Source organism: Larus michahellis, chromosome 5 (assembly GCF_964199755.1).
Source record: "Larus michahellis chromosome 5, bLarMic1.1, whole genome shotgun sequence".
NCBI classification, from domain to species: Eukaryota; Metazoa; Chordata; class Aves; order Charadriiformes; family Laridae; genus Larus; species Larus michahellis.
Genome location: NC_133900.1, coordinates 30,841,576 through 30,858,566, shown reverse-complemented (window position 1 = coordinate 30,858,566; position 16,991 = coordinate 30,841,576). Strand labels below are relative to the sequence as shown.

The 16,991-nt window shown below is 37.7% G+C and overlaps 1 protein-coding gene across 4 annotated transcripts in view; it reads left to right on the top strand.

The window, feature by feature from the left end:
- Positions 1–5,215, top strand: part of GSTCD (glutathione S-transferase C-terminal domain containing) — a 73,187-nt gene extending 67,972 nt beyond the window's left edge. For all 4 annotated transcript variants that reach the window (XM_074589424.1, XM_074589425.1, XM_074589427.1 and 1 more), the window contains one exon: positions 561–5,215. In XM_074589424.1, the coding sequence (XP_074445525.1) occupies positions 561–697 (137 nt within the window). In that variant the 3' untranslated portion in view covers positions 698–5,215. The remainder of the gene's footprint in view (positions 1–560) is intronic.
- Positions 5,216–16,991: the final 11,776 nt, after the last annotated feature.

Genomic DNA, 16,991 nt, shown 5'->3' with positions numbered 1-16,991 from the left:
GATTAGTTTTCATTAGTAATTTAGTATCTTTGTTTATAAGCAGTTACATCCATATGTCTCAAATCAATTACAGAGGATCACTGTTTGGTTCTTGTTATTCAATAACCAGAGATTTTCAGATTTTAGGTGAAAGTACAGGAGAAAAACAGTTATGGTTATAACTGGTTATATATGGTGATGTATATAAATTCAGAGAGCTAAGTGGTAAACCAGGCATTTTTTTTTCTTCCTGTGGCTTTTACATTAATACATGGATTTTTCTGTGAGTTTTGAGAATATTTAAAAATAGTTGTGCCTATTATGTTTCTCCGTATGTAAAGAGTTAATAATCTTTCTCAAGCTCTTTGCTAAATGAGGGTTACAAGTCACAGATGTGATTTTGAACTATTAATGACTGTCTACTTGAAGTAAAACAGATTAAGATAGTTTTTTAAGTAGATTTGGAACTTATTTTTTAGATGACTTACTGATGTGTTTTCCTAACATTGTACATTGAAGTGCACGTTTCTGATGTTTCTACATTTTTAGAGTTTCCGTGCTCTCCTTTGCTCTCATTTTAGGAAAGCAGTGTATGGGGCTTGTGGATCTGGATCGGGCATGGGCTGCAGAAGAACATAACTACTCTGTCCAAGTTACATCTATGGAGCCAGAGAGTTGTTCTCCAAAGAACAATATGTTTGTGGGCATCCCTACTTAGAGTGTGAAACTTGCATTTGATTTGAAGTTGAACATAAATCTTCAGTGGATAATGACATCCAGCAGATACAGCCATAGCTGGGAACCAGACATTGTGCATCTTGAACCCATTCCGTTGGGTAAAGGAAGCAGCACAAAAAGTCTTAGAAAGTGAACTGCGTGCAGAGCATCACAAATCGTACTTGTCATTAAGCAACTTTTGGTTCTCTTACTGAGAAGTTTCTGGATCTAATGACTGTGCATGGAATTATATCCATCTGCAAAGGTTTAGAAAAACTTGGTCTCGTTGAAAGGAAGGTGATTTCCTTTTTAGTAAAGCTACTTTGGCTGCTTCAAAATTGCATTGACGTTCAAAACTGCATTTGTGCTTGTAAACAGAGCAGTTATCAGCCAAAAATGCAGATCACTAGAGGACCAGAAAAGATCAAACTTTTGGTTAGTGAAGAAGGCTGTGCAACAGGTGGTGGCTTGACTTGGCTAAAGAATTCCATTCTACTGTAGGAAGACTATTTTTAATAAATGTTCATCAGAAGACTTTGGGCATCATTCTGCATATAGAAAAATGTATTCTAACTTATCAATCTTTTTAAAAAGACTTAAAAATTATCTCTAAGCATTACACAAGAATTCTGTAACCATAATTCTGTTTAAAGAAAGCAAACCCCTATTTATCTATTGCCCAGATAACAGGAGCTAGTGATGATTTTAGTGAATTGATACCTCACTGCCTCCTCTGCTAATTGAAGTGTATTGCTTCCCATTCTTAAGAAACTTGCTGTCAGAAGATATTTTTAAGGACAGTTCACGTCTCTATATTCATCATCTTCATTGATTTTATGTTGTTTAAAACTTGAACAAAGTTGCAGTTGTGCCATTTGAAAGATCAACCACAGACATGTTACTGTAAAATGAAAATAAATGCTCTTCTGTGCTCTGATTAGTAGGCAGTTTTCTACCCTAATTTAAAGTCATTTGTTGACACTACCACAATGGAAGATAGCTTCTAATGAGATTTTTCTTTTCATCTTTATGGGTTTGATATGTTTATGAATTCTGCCATGGATTAATTTAAGTATATCTGAAGTTTGGTCAGTGTGAACATACCTTCAGTGCACATGGCAAACAGAATTACAAACAATAGATACTCGAAGAAAAAAAAAGGATCCTGAAATATTTTATTCTTCATGAAACGTATCTCTAAAAGATCTAAATACTTGGGTTTTTTAAATGTGAAGACTGAAGGAAGCTGCACACTTACTTGGAAGCAGAAAGGTGAGCAAGTAGGTATGATTTCATATCTTTAGCCCGAGTTCTTCAGTAGATAATGACATGGTACTTTTTCTGCAACTTTTAATAGTTAGAGGAGTAACTGGACGTTGGAAGAATATATAACAAATACAAAAGATACAGCGATACCAGTTGTCTCCAGGTTTTTTCTTACATACTTATTTGAATATTTGAATGAATCAATATTTGGCATGGTCCGATATTAGCTTTCAGTAGAGCAAAAATCAGTGCTGTTGCATGCTTCAGAATTTCTACAATATCTGTCTTGATAGCTCGTAATAGTTTCTGGATCTACCAGAATAGGAGAAGGAATACATTTGGGATGTGCCAAAGGGAGCATGTGTCCCGCTGAATAAAAGATAAAAATGGCTTTTTAACAGGCAAAACTAGTATGTCTTGGAAACAGAGGTGGAGAAGGAGCCTTATTTGGACGAATGTCCAAGGGGTTGTTAAGTACTTAGCACAGTCAAGAACAATAGCTAAAGTCACACAAGAATCCAAATACCAATCTCTGTTTCATTTGGGGTTTTGTTCCCGTTTTTTAAAGTACCTGTTTTTATGTTAATGATGCAATTTCCCACATGTTGTTGCTTATTTTATTTACTTAAGTAAATTACTTTATATCTGCTGCCCCACATAGAACTAGGCTTCAGAGGAAGAAAAGGTTTCTAGAAGCAAGGAAGAAAACCTGCAAAACTAGTGCTGTGTTTATACGCATCAAGGCATCCCATTTTTCTTGGACGAGCAAAACTATAGAAAGTGAGTTTGTGACAGATTTCTTTTTCCCGAGATCAGTTATATTTTGATGGCATCTCATATTATCCGTCATCTTGATGGCTTACAGGATAGTGAGACTGCACCCCGTCTGTAATACTGCTTTGTGACTCTGTCACTATTGGCGTCAGTGGGCTCTGGTCTCTTTTCTTCTCAGGAGAACAGAATCTTCCTCATATCTAAGGATGGAGTTACTTTACTATCAGTAGTAAAGCCTGAACTATGCTTGAGGTGAACTGATGTTTTGTTTATTGAAAAATGAAGAGAAGCAGGTGAAAAGTATAAGAAGGAGAAGATATTTTCAACAGCTGATAATAGCTAATTTACCACACATTAAATTGCCACTCTGTGCCATATAATTCCAGCTAGAAATGTGAGCTCAATTATATTAATTTTTAGGTATGTTAATTTGTTATATGTTTCTGTGTACATAAATGGTATGGAATGAATAGAGCCTGGAATTCCCTAAACAAGGTGACTGGACATTGTGGTCCTGTTAAGTAGACAACGGTTGTTGTTCTTCTGGCAGCTTGTTACGCAAGGAGCTAGCTTGACATCCAAGATGCAGACCTAAATACTATTTGTGTTTCTTATGTGTCTGGCCCCACTGGGACCAGCTGAACAAAATGTTGTTCTAACGTAGTCATAATTTTCCATTGTCATAACCAGTATTCTTTTATGTTACCCTGGTAGCCAGTAATGCTGGAAAAAGTAAGTCTAGAACAGGAAACAGATGACCAAACTGAACTCAGCTCCTCTGTGTGTTGAAGTTAGTAATCTGTTAGTACATGTATCTTTATTTTTGTTCTTTCATTTTTGTCTTTATCATGTTAATTATCTGCTTCCTCAGTCGTGTTTCAAGAGGTGTTAGTATGCTATATTTAGGCAGGGGTAGTAATAAACAAGGGATATTCCTAGTAGGTACATTGTGCCCCTAATTTTTCTGTGGCTTGATCTTAACCAAAAATATTTGTGATATTAGTATTAGCTCTGCTAAAACCAATCTGTTGATTTTTTTTTTTAAATGAAAATTACATGTGTTGTCAAAATTACCCATTGATCGTTCTTACAAAAACGCTTATGAAATGATTCATTATTAGGGCTGCCATAAATTTTAGACTGATTTTTTTTCTGTTTCTGATTATTGCTTGATTTTCAGCTACCTGGTGGATCTGTCATTTGAAAAGGCAATGATAATAAGTGGAAATCTTTTTTAAATAGCTGTCTTCCTAGGTGACATGCTATGCCAGGTATTCTCATTGACAAGAACAATTCAAAAAACCTGTATGGTCAAGTATGTACGCATATAAGTTTGAGCTTTAAGTAATCTGCAGTGAAATGGCACACAGCTGATTTTATAATTGGTTTATTGTGGATATTAGTTTGGCTAAACACCATCAGCTGCAGCGATTTTCTGTCAAGATTTTGGTTTAGGATTAATTATTTACACTTTCAATGAATAGATATACATATATTTTAAAGAGCATTGAGCTGAAAAGCATTGATAGGTAACTGAACAGCTGAAGTGTTGGTTTCGGTCTTAGTGCTTAGTTGTCAGCAGAAAGAAAAGCACAATTTTTTCCTTTAAGCCTATTCAGGTACTACTTTCAGTGGTTTTGCCTTGGAGCATTTGCCTGTCATAACAAAATCTTGATGTAAAATCTCAGTCCAAGTTCCTGTGATTTTATTACTACTTTTTTTTTTTTAAAAAAAAGGGGGGGAAATCTAGATATCATACATGTACCTGTCTATATGTCTAGTGTCAAAAATGTTACTTAGATGCCTCTCTAATAAAATGAAGAAAACAGAGCTTTCCACACTCAGGCTTGTGTTTAAACTACCTGCCTATCACGATTTCAGTTCAGTAGCTTGTCCTTAGCAAGTTAAATTAAATTCAGTTTCGAAACTTAATATATTAAGACTATATGCAAACAGTAACACTGAAACCAAATTAATTTTCTCTTTGCTTTTAGCTTTTGTTTACTCAGAGATTAAATGAGTAATGAAGTGTCCTGCTCTGCATTCTTCTCCTCAAAGTGAATTTAAGAAAATACCTGTATTTTCAAAATTCCCCTGATAAGCCTCATATGTAAGGAAGAGTGTTTAGGATAGTTTTATAATAAATCACTCAGGTCATCTGTGAGTGAAAGCAGAACAGTTTGTAAACTTTGTCAAGTGGTATATTCCCTAACGTATATCTCAAAATTATTTCACTTAAATGTTTGAATTTTCCACATATTTTGTTGGGTGTGTTTGGGGTTTTTTTTTTGTTTAAGGTGATAGTGGAAATATTCACTTTGTGGAGAGTGAGTGATATTATTTGAGTATTCTTGTTAATTAAGTAATCACTGATTCTAGAAATTAAATTATTGACTAATTCTATGCTTTTTGCCCCTTAGACTGTATTTTACCTGATTGTTGCTGATCTTTCATAAGTTTGCACAGCATGAGCTGTGATGGAGCCCTTGGAACAGGTTTGCTAAATGGTAGTTTTACTAATATTGACTATGACTACTAATTTTAGTGCCTTTTTTAAAAAAAAAAAAAAGTTTTCTAGTGTCATTGAGAAATGTGAACCTGTTGTGTGAATTGAAATCACAGAAAGGGTTTGGGTTGGAAGGGACCTTAAAGATCATCTAGTTCCAACCCCCCTGCCATGGGCAGGGACACCTCCCACTAGACCAGGCTGCTCAAAGCCCCATCCAGCCTGGCCTTGAACACTTCCAGGGATGGGGCATCCACAGCTTCCCTGGGCAACCTGTTCCACTGCCTCACCACCCTCATAGTAAAGAATTTCTTCCTGATACCCAATCTAAATCTACCCTCTTTCAGTTTGAAACCGTTACCCCATGTCCTATCATTACACTCCCTGATGAACAGTCCCTCCCCATCCTTCCTGTAGGCCTCCTTTCGGTACTGGAAGGCTGCTATAAGGTCTCCCCGGAGCCTTCTCTTCTCCAGGCTGAACAACCCCAACTCTTTCAGCCTGTCTTCATAGGGGAGGTGCTCCAGCCCTCTGATCATTTTCATGGCCCTCCACTGGACCGGCTCCAACAGGTCCGTGTCCTTCTTGTGCTGAGGACTGCAGAGCTGGATGCGGTACTCCACTGGTTGCAGTACTCCAGGTGGGGTCTCACCAGAGCAGAGCAGAGGGGCAGAATCACCTCCCTCGACCTGCTGGCCACACTTCTCCTAATGCAGCCCAGGATGCGGTTGGCTTTCTGGGCTGCAAGTGCGCATTGCCTGCTCGTGTTGAGCTTCTCGTCCACCAGCACCTCCAGGTCCTTCTCTTCAGGGCTGCTCTCAAGCCATTTTCCGCCCAGCCTGTATTTGTGCTTGGGATTGCCACGACCCAGGTGCAGAACCTTGCACTTGGCCTGGTTGAACTTCATGAAATATACCTCTCGCTGCAGCAGTTTTACTGTCACATTTCTTATGGTAAATCTGTCATTCTTCCTTGAGTGAAAGATTTCCCTTGAGCTTTAAATTAGAAGAGCACTTACTCAGGATACATGAGGGTTGAAATCATGGCTGCTCTGAAAATGGCAAGGTCTCCGTGATACTGAGGAACATAGGTTTTCATTCACTGACTTTCAAATACACAAAACATCACCTTTTAATTATTTTTGTGTACTTAGCGCCTTCGATGTTTAGACTCCATTGTTGCGGGTCTGTGAAAAGTTTTAAGGGACTTTTATTTTAAAAACATCTGAGTCAGCTTCAAACGTAAATACTAATCTTTTGGGGGGTGTTAAATTGATCTTTTGAGAGGTTGAGTGAAACTGATCTAATAGAAGCTGTAATACCACTTTGGAGTTGTGACATCCTGATGAAAAGCTCTTGAACTGTTTCATATATGTGGTACTTGAACCAATGGCAGATATCTTTTGCAATCCTCTAGGTTGCTACGGTAGACGTGCATGCAGCAGAATGGGAAATGGGTGTGGAATGCAGAGTTAGAACAAAAGGTACCCAGAGTGAGCCCTTTGTACTTTCTCAGAGATACATAGCTGGTGGTTGCTGAGTGGAGCAGGCATGCAAGTGAGATGGGTTACGGTGTACGTAAGTACCAAAGCGTAACAATGCAGTGATAGCCCAGAGAGCTGGACCACGTGTGCCTTATTTAATAGGAAACATGCTCACAATGGAGACTTGATACTTTTCAGCACTAAGGAAGCACTTCATCAGCAGGTTTGTAAAATTCTGTACCTGTATATGGGACAACCATATGTAAGATGTATTGCAACACAGTTTTACTGTATTCACTGTGAAAATCTTGTAAAATGTTTACACTAGCCACTGATAAAAATGCATAGGTAAACCACCTGCAGAGAAGACCCATTACTGTTTCTTGCTTGTATCTGAAGGTTGAAAGATGCTGCTGATGTGGTGACATCTTGCTGATGTGATGTCATTTGTTCTCCTTTTTAGATCTGCTGTAGCTACACACTTCTGTGCCACCTATGCTTTGGTTAGATCACGGAAAGTACATTGGAGTGTAGAAATAATTTATTGATGATCGTATTACTGCTAATAGTACTTTACTATTATTATTATTATTTATTATTATCCCTTCTTTTCAATGGATGTCTTTTTGAGTTTGAAATCCATTCATCAACACTAGTGCTTAATATAGTGTTTGTATATTGGTGAGGATTGAGTTACATTTCATGAAGCTTAGGAAAAAATAAACCTCTGTTCTGTCTGCCTTTGGAATCAGAGTCCAATTAAGGGAGTGGTGGAGTCAGGAGAATCTTATATATATGAGAACTAAAATAATGTCAATAATTATGTTGTTAGATATGTGATCGTGAAATTGGGGTAAACTACCACTTGCTAGTTGCAAAAGGATTAGAAATACATACAGCATCCAGAAAAATGGCATTTGTGTTTCTTAGCTGTACTCATGTGCCAAAGCCAAAGACTAATTTCAGAAACAGCTTTTAGTATTTTTGTACACTTTAATCCATTAAAAACATTAGCTCGCAGTAAAGTTCTTATACTTTTGTTAGCCCTACGTGATTGTAATTTTATCTTTCTGTTAGTGTGCTATTATAACTCCCATTTTTCTTGCTTTCTCCTCTCCCAGTGCTAGTTTTCCAACAGAGATCACACTTTGGGTATGTTGGAACAGCATTCCATGCATATTTTTAATTGTTGATATCTTTTTCTGAGCGTTAAAGTGTCAATTTAACATAATGTGGCAGTTTGTTTTATTCTAATATGTCATTGTAATTTTTAACATTTTTATTAGTATTTGGTTGCTTTTGCTGCATTTAGTGTTGTAAAATTTCGTTTAATGTTAGAATTTGGAGGTTTTTGGAAGGAATGTATTTTCAAATGTATGAAGATAGAGTAAGTTACTGTACTTTAAACTATTACCAGTATAACGGTGTTGCAGCTCAAACACCTTCAATTATAGCAATATAATTCTAAGTTAGATTCAAGAGAAATGTAATTGTCCAGTCATGGACACAAGAGAGAAAGGAAAATCACCTCAATTATATGAAACTAATAAAAAGGCACATCTAAGGTAAACAATGCAACAGTAAATTCATCTGTGCCAGGGAACAAAAAATTCAAAAGTTAGCTTTCTCTTATCTCCAGCATTGTCTTGATGCCCAACTTTTGATGTATTTCTTAGTTTTAGTGTTTTTACTATGGATTTCTGTAATTTTGTTCACCCTCAAAACAGTAGCACGTCAAAGGCCTCGGCATGCCTCCAGTTACAGATGTATCATTTGGGAATGATTAAGGATTGACATGCCAGAATAATTGTTCTTAAAATGATGTTGCAGGTAAGAAAAAGAGAGGGAATTTTTGCAGTTTTAAAGCTTGCATGGGGAGGTGATACCTGTTTCTTAAGGAGGCTCCAAAATTAGATGGAAATCATAGACGTATCAGGTTGGAGGGCTTCCAAGAGGCCTTGCTCTGTGGTTTTCCTAGGGATGGAAGTGAGGGTGACCTGCATATAGTTCCCTGCGTTGTCCTTCTTGCCGTAAGATTTGCCTTTCTGAAATCATTGGGGTACCTCCCCAGGCTTCACAACCTTTCGAAGACGTTAAAGAGCAGCCTCATGATGATGCCAGCCAGCTCTCCCGGTACCTCCAGATGTGTCCTATCTACTCCTATGGACTTGTATGAGTTAGAGAACAGTGTCTAATTGGGGGAAACAGCCTGTTCCTATAGTATAATGGGAAATATTAAAAGGAGAGGAAACGGGCAAGTTTTCTCGCCTATGAAAAAAACATGAACAAGACTAAAATTAACTTTTAATTTACTCGTCAAAAAAAAGAAAAGCCACACAGTAACCACTCCACTGAGGAACATCTGACTTTTATCAGATGTTTTAGCATAATATTTTCAAGACAGCCAGTGTACTTCTGGTGCAGGCATGTGGAGAGAAGCAGTGGGGTGTAAACATGGAGAGGGAAGGGTGAGCTGAATGGAGGATGGTTATTTGAGATACTCCAGCTGTGGAACTCACTCCCTCTAGCAATTTTGTTTCCCTACCCCCCCCCATATGTTTGTAGAGAGGTCTTTCATTTGGTATTTCCTGGACTGTGGACCATGTCTGGGTTATCTATGGCTGTTTGAATTGATAGATGTAAGAGCTGCTTTGTGTTTTTTGTGACAAGCTGACCTACTATTTGGTTGCATTCAGTCTATATAAAAATACATATTGAAACACAAGCATAAGGTAAAGAAAATAATGTAGGTGATTTTGATAGCTTGTATACAAAGAATCCTATTATTTTGCAAAGAAATACAAAAATGGTGGTCTGGGACAACATAACAAACTTAGAACTTTGCGGGTGCCAATAAGTTTGCAAACCTAAAAGTAAGTGGTTGTTTTTATAATGTGCATGTTTCTTTGTGGCATCTATGTTTAGCCAGTGGAATTCCCCATAACAAACTATCACTGAGCCAGGTTTTAAACAGAGGTTTTTTAAATAAGGATAATGAAGTTACCCGTAGTTAAAATAGACGATAGGAAAGGATCATGGGGGATGGAAGCCTTGTGCTTTAGAACTTAGGCCAATAACTTTGAGCCAACTGCTGTTCATTAAAAACATTGCTTCTTTCTCAGAGACCTGTGGTATGGACCACTGTTGGCAACCAGAAGAATCAAAGTTCTGATTCACTGTTGCAAATCCCAGATTCCTTCCTTTTAACTGAGGTCTGCAGTGGCTGACTTCTTATTAACTTTTATTCAATTTTATTCTTCAACTACTAAAAGACTGTTGAACTGCACAGCTTCTGGTTATTAGGAGTTTTGTCCAGCTAACATTACTTTTCATGTACTTCAGCATAAACTGTTGATTTCTTTCATTAATAGATACCCATTTTCGTACCCCCGCTGTGTCACAATTCCTGATATAATACCTAGATATGGCTGTGGTTCAGTCTAAGCTTGGATGATGACATAATGGGCTGGTAATAACTCCTGGTGTATTTTCTTGACGTTGCTTTCTTAAACAAAATCACATCAGCTATAGACTATGCATGCCGCCTAAGAGGCCAGTAGTTATAGTAGGTGTGTGTAATCTTGCACATTGCTTTTGCATGCTTTTAGCTAATTTTGTAGAAATAGCTAATATTTGGCACCCATGAAGGTTGTTTTTATTCATCTGGCATGTTCCCATTCAAATACCCATTTAATGCGGTCACCAACTATAGAAATAGTTAAACAATACTGTAAATGGACATGTTTTCTTTGTTGGGATGATCGCTGACACACTGAATTCTTTTCATTAAGTAATTTGACCACAAGCATCTCTTTACTTTGGAAAAAGAAGAGGAAAAAAGCTCTAGAAAGTAGATTTTTGTCTCTCAGTTTTCATATTTGCAGTGCTTACATAGGGGGATATAATTAGAATTTCAGGATAAATTACACAAAGTATTGGATGAAAATCAAGACTAAAGTAAACATTCAATTTCTCTTTTTTGCATTTGACCATTACACACAAACATTTGGTTATAAATAGATACCTCATCCATGTTGGAGTAACGTTTCATGTTCAAAGTAGGATTCTGGAAAAGAAAATCCTTGAAAAGTGTTTTAAAGCAATTATGCAATTTGAAACCTTCAGTTAGTTTATGAATCTTTATTACAATTGGATTACTTTTATATGCTCTGTAATAAATACCAAAAAGCCCTCTAAAGTAAAACATGTTCCAGCTGAATAATCCCTACTAAGAGAATTTGCAACTGCAGTTGTTTTTAGCTCTTGATAATCTTAAATTAGCAGGATATCTACATGCTATTAGTATACACAATAGCTACTGTTACAAGAGTGAATACCATTGACATCTTTGCTGTCAACCTGATGGACATAAATCATCTAATTAATTTGATGTTAGCACTTACCTTGCTTGAAAGAAGTGGGAGCATTCAAGTTCGGAGGATAACACAGCACCATTCCGTGTCTACGACTCTCCTTATTCAGAATTTGCTGCTGTATGTAGAGATCACTAGAAAGTGATCTCTAGATCACTAGGAAGTATAGTTTTAAAATTTTTCAGCATAGTCAGTGTTGTGCATCTGATCTTGAAGAATGCTAGTGTCTTTCTGAAGTCATGTATTAACCATGAAAATGTAGGCATACACATGGACAAAATTGCTATGACTTAATACCTACCTTCATCTACAGAGAAGAGTCAGCGTACTGCAGAAAGCAGTAGGACAAAGTTTTTAACTGTTGTTCTCAAGCTGTTTTTGAACAGTAACACTTTATTCCTCGGTGATCAAGTCCATTAGACTCATACCTTACATGAAGCACAGCAGGTTTTCTGTAAGTGCTGTCTGGTTCTCCTAATTGTATGTACCTTCCACACATTGAGAAAGAGTAGAAAATACTCAGTAATTTTCTGTTTTGAACCAAGAAAATCAAAGCTGAAGTTGACACTCAAGAGCCAAATACAAAGAAATTACTAAAAGCAGTAAATGCCAGGAGGTGCTAGTTTAATTCTAAGCTATACTCCAGACCCTGTTGTGCTGTTGTTGTGTGAAGAGTGAGAAAATCAGTCAGGCTTTGAGATATAGGTGGACTCTATAGAAATTTCTGTGACCTGTCTGCTTAATGAAACACATCCCTAGTGCACACTGATGCAAGTTTTCTTTGGGGTTGCATATAACGTAGAGAGTTGCCCTACAAGTGTGCACACCTAACTTGTTATTCATGTCAGTAAAGCTATTGATGTTGAAGAAACGATTCATAAAGTACATCAACTAAAAGTTCAGTGCAGCCAGGTTTGGGTTCAAATGTTTCTTGGTTTGAATCCCAAAATCATAAGCTTCTGGGAGACATGAACCAGAGATTAGCATCTTTAATGTCATTTACAGTACAAACAAATCTGATTCTGTAAGTGGACTTTCTTTGATTCCTTCCTGATTTAACATGTTTAAAATATATTCCTTTTTTCTTACATGATCATTGCCTTTATTTTCAGTAAAAGTAGAAATGAGTACTATGCAAGCTTGGCAGTCTAATTTTCTGATGCGCAGCTGATATTCTTTAACTGTACTCAAAGGAAAAATGACACCTCATTTACCTGGATAGTTTCCCTCTGTCTTTAAGAGTTGAAAATTTGTCAGTTTTAAGGTGCAGCTCTTACAATATTCAGGTTATTGCAAAATATTTTAGAGTAGCTCAGTCTATAGTTCTTGAAAGAAGGTAGAGTTTTATATAGATGCTTTCCTGTCTGTCTTCCCCTGCTTGACCAAGCATAGTTATCAGTCATGGTTATTTATGTATTAGAACTAAAAAGACAGGAATAAAATGTACTTTCTGAAATGTGACAGGAACCAACTTTTATCCCTTTGTCCTAGTTCCATCTGTCTGTCCATGGAACTGTTCATTAATTTTGTCATTAATTCTGTTACCTGTCAATTCTGATATTTTAAAGCTCTACAGGGCCTTTTTAAAAGCTGGACTGTTTTTCATTTGTCCTAGAACATTTTGACATGGTCTGCAAACCAGTTTTTACAATTGTCAACAGATTTGCTCCAGTCTCTTTCTTAGGTTCCCCTCTCCTTTTGTACTAGCCATTAGTACTTGTTTTCTATTCCTGAAATGTTCCCACTTTTCCTTCTGTAGAGTATCTTCATTATTGATGGAAAAGGCTTCTACTCTGCTGCTCCCAATCCATCTCAGCCAGAACTATTATATTTCTCTACCTTCAGGAGACTTCTCATTTATTTCAACAGTTCAGGCATGTATCAAATTGCATTTTAAAACAGAATCCCAAATTTATTGTCTCCTCTCAAAAGATATCCATGAAAATCCATAGAAGTCTTTAGAATTGTTATTTGGACTTACTGTTTTTGAATATACAACTTCAAGAGGAACATAGTACAAAGTAAAATTGAATGTTACTGCATTGTTTTAGCAGAATGTAGAAGAACCGCTGTCTACCAAAACCTGTAGATAACCCTGAAATTTCATTTCCTTTCATACTGAGCACTTAAACCCATCTTAAATCTTTTCCATCCTCGTCTCTTACAATGTATGCTGAAGACGTGAATTTCATGTGTGTTTTAGTCTCTCAAATCCTACCTAATGAAAACCACAAACTAAATCTGTAATTCTGAAAGGCATTAAAAGGCTCACAAGTAGCTATCTGTGCAATAATCATACCAGTCATGTGTTTTATTTATTACTACACTTACTTCTATGAGATTTTTTTTTTGTTTTGACTTAAAATATACGAAAACTTTGTTGGTATAAATCGTGAGTTTCACAGAGGTCAGTTCTGGGTCCAGTTCTGTTTAACATCTTCGGTAAGGATCTGAGTGATGAGGCACAGTGTACCCTGGTGACACAAAACTGGGATATACCGTACTGATGTGCCAGAGGCTCATGTTGCCATCCAGAGGGACCTTGACAGGCTGGAGCAGTGGGCTGAATGGAACTTCATGGAGTGCAGCAAAGGCAAGTGCGAAGTCCTGCACTTGGGGAGGAACAACCCCATGCACTATATTCTGACAGCTGCCTGGCTGGAAAGCAGCTTTGCAGAAAAGAGCCTGCAGGTCCTGGGTGGATACTTAAGTTGAACATGAGCCAGCAATTTGCCCTTGCTGCAAAGGCAGCTAACGGTCTCCTGGGCTGCATTAGGAGAATGATTGCCAGCGAGTCAAGGGAGGTGATGCATCCCCTCTACTCAACAGTGGTAAGGCCATACCTGGAGTGCTGTGTCCAGTTCTGGGCTCTCCAGTACAAGAGAGATACAAAGCTACTGGAGACAGTCCAGCAAAAGGCCACTAAGGTGATTAAGGAGCTGGAGCATCTCTCCTATGAGGGAAGGCTGAGAGGTGGGACCATTTAGCCTGGAGAAGAGAAGGCTTGTTGGAATTTCACTGATGTGGAGAAATACCTGAAAGGAAGTTGTAAAGAAGATGGAGCCAGGCGCTTTTCAGTGGTATCCAGTACAAGACATGAGGCAATGGACACAAATGGGAGATTCCATGTGAACATCAGGAAACCCTTTTTCACTGGGATAATGACTGAGCACTGGCATGGGTTGCCCAGAGAGGTTGTGGAGTCTCCATCCTTGAAACTATTCAAAAGCTACCTGTACATGGTCCTGAGCAACCAGCTGTAGGTGACCGTGGTTGAGGGGGGGGGGTTGGACCAGATGACCCTCAACTATTCTGTGATTCTGTGAAACAGCAGTAGAAATAATCAGGTGTCCATGCTGTTTTAACTTCTGAAAGGTCTTTCAGAGATCTCAGTTCTATAGAGTTGAACAGAGGAGCTGGGTCAACAATATCATAACTATATGAAAACTCTCCCTCAGAGCATCCTAGTAGGTTTTCCTGCCTGCTATAGTCCCCTTTGGTATCTCAGAAGATACTAGGGATTTCGTCTATGTAAAAAGATGGAAATTAAATAAGGAATTCAATCAATTAGACAAGCACATTTTCCCTTGAGAATAGCAATTTAAACTCTTTTATATAAATAAATAGTTCTAGGTCAATTTATCAGCAATCAGTACCAGAGGATCCATTTCATCACACAGCTATAGCTCAGCTCAGGCAAGCAAAGTTACAGCACCTGAAACCAAATGAAACAGAGGGAAAATCAGGACCCAGAGTGATTTATTTATTTTGAGATTATTTATTCCATCTTTGCAAAAAATTGGGTAGCAATTCAGGTTCAGTATGAAAAAAGAAAATCTAAAGGATCAGGTTAAATTCATGCTTGATCGTTTCTTTCTGGAAAGTCATTGTCATAATTTATAATTTATATAGGTAGTCTGGGCAGCATACCTGTGTTAATATATGGACCTCCAACTTTTTTTGACTGATATTGGCAATGAGCCCAAGGCACGGGGAAAACCAAAGTTGCAAAAATTGCGTGATAGTCAAGGCTGATACCTTGGGCTACTGCAAATAATTTCCTTCTGGTTCTGCATCTCCCAGTGTATTTCCTGCTGTAAGAGGCGTATTTCATGAGCAGAAACAATTGAATCCATGCTGCACCAGATTATTTGCTGCTTTTGTCCTATGGAAAATTCTGGTAACTTTTCAGGCTGATTTATGGCTGTATATGTTAAAATTCTTACATAGCCTAAGAAGTCCTAGCTTCCAGTCTGGGCTCATGAAAGAGAAAACTCATGTTAATTCCATAATTATTTCAGGTAATATACAAAACAGTTTGCCTGCTTGATTCAAATTGGTTTACATTAGAACTGCAGTCAAGAACATGTCTTCATGGAGATCTCTTCTGGTAACGTTGCCTGTTTCTTTTGTTAAAGCTGTCGTAGAAAGTTTGAGGTTAAGTTTGGTTTCAGCTCACGTGCTTGTGGTTTTTTGATTTTTAACAGCTTTTTTTATAGTTCTCCTCTGTATGACATATGTGACTCTTTCCTGTTTTGTTTTATTTATATTTTCTTTTAGTTATAGATAGTAATCTGGTGATTTGATTTTTGCTTTGGGTTTGTTTTTTTTTTTTTAAAGAATCTGTCATCAGCCTTTAATATTGTTGAACAGAAGGTTTTTATGCACTTCTTGCCCATGAAAAAGACTATTGATTCTGAGTGTTGCCGAGTATCTGTATTTTCTTGCCATATAAGTAACACTTCTTCAGTAATTTCCAATCGGGCTAAATGAGTGGAAATTGTGCCTCAGTTCTGGTCTCTTTGCTCTTACTGGCACACGAGGACATTACAAAGATTATGTGGAAAATGCTTTTATGGAGGCACAACTAAGCCAGGATACGTAGCCCTGCCTCCTTTTCACGGAACCCAGGTGGTTTGTTGTGAGGCTTTCCCAAAGGCTGACTGAACTAGAGCAGTGAATAATGAGAGCTAAGTAGCTGAAAAAACATGGAGTAGATAATGATGCTAATGTGTTGTTGGAGGCATTCTGTTCAGTGCTGACAATCTGACTGCATAAAATAGTTTGACAATCATTTATTCAATAGGTTCCTAAAACTTTCTTCTCTTTCTCCTTTTTTCAGACAGCCTCAGAGGCTGTATATGCATGTTTTCCTGCTCAGTCTGTGAAGGCGTTCACGATTGTTTCACTCACATGCGGAACTCATCCCAGTTCCACCCTGTTGCCTGCCTGCAAGTGGGGATCAATGCAATGTGGTTTCTGGTCGTGTCTACAAAAAAATGTCTTAAGCCCGTGTTGTCCAACAGTTGTATCTCTTTCATTGCTGGCATCACTGAGAGGTGCAGGATGCGCAAGGCTGGGATTAGTGCAGGCAGTTTAGCACCGGTTTTTGGAGTTAGCTATGCTGCCTCTCACCATCCCGCTGAAGATGACTTTTACATCGGTTGCAGATTTTTCTGCATTTACTGATTGTGTTGCAAGTGAGGCCAAGTAGACTGACTCCCTGGTGAACGGGGTAATGTTAAATTTGGGGGATTATCATTCTGATCCCCTATGCAAAATACCTTTGGTACAAAAATTGACAACAGTGGACAGTTAGAAGTTAGTTTAGAAGACAAATGCAGAAGGGAATATGAAATTTTACTGGGCTTTGAAAGGTAAATTTTTGTTTATTTGTGGGGGAAAATAAATTCTCTACACTGTAATGCAATGCAGGGAACTTCAAGAAAAACACCACTCAGTTTTTAAAGAAGGATCAAGCTTATTGGAGAAAGCAAAAACCTGATGCGGAAAAAGCATTTGGAAGTTCTTGAATTAGTATTTCCAAAGCACAGTGTTTATCTGTACAGAAGGTAATTTGGTACTACAGTGTCTGATAGTTTTACCTTTTCAA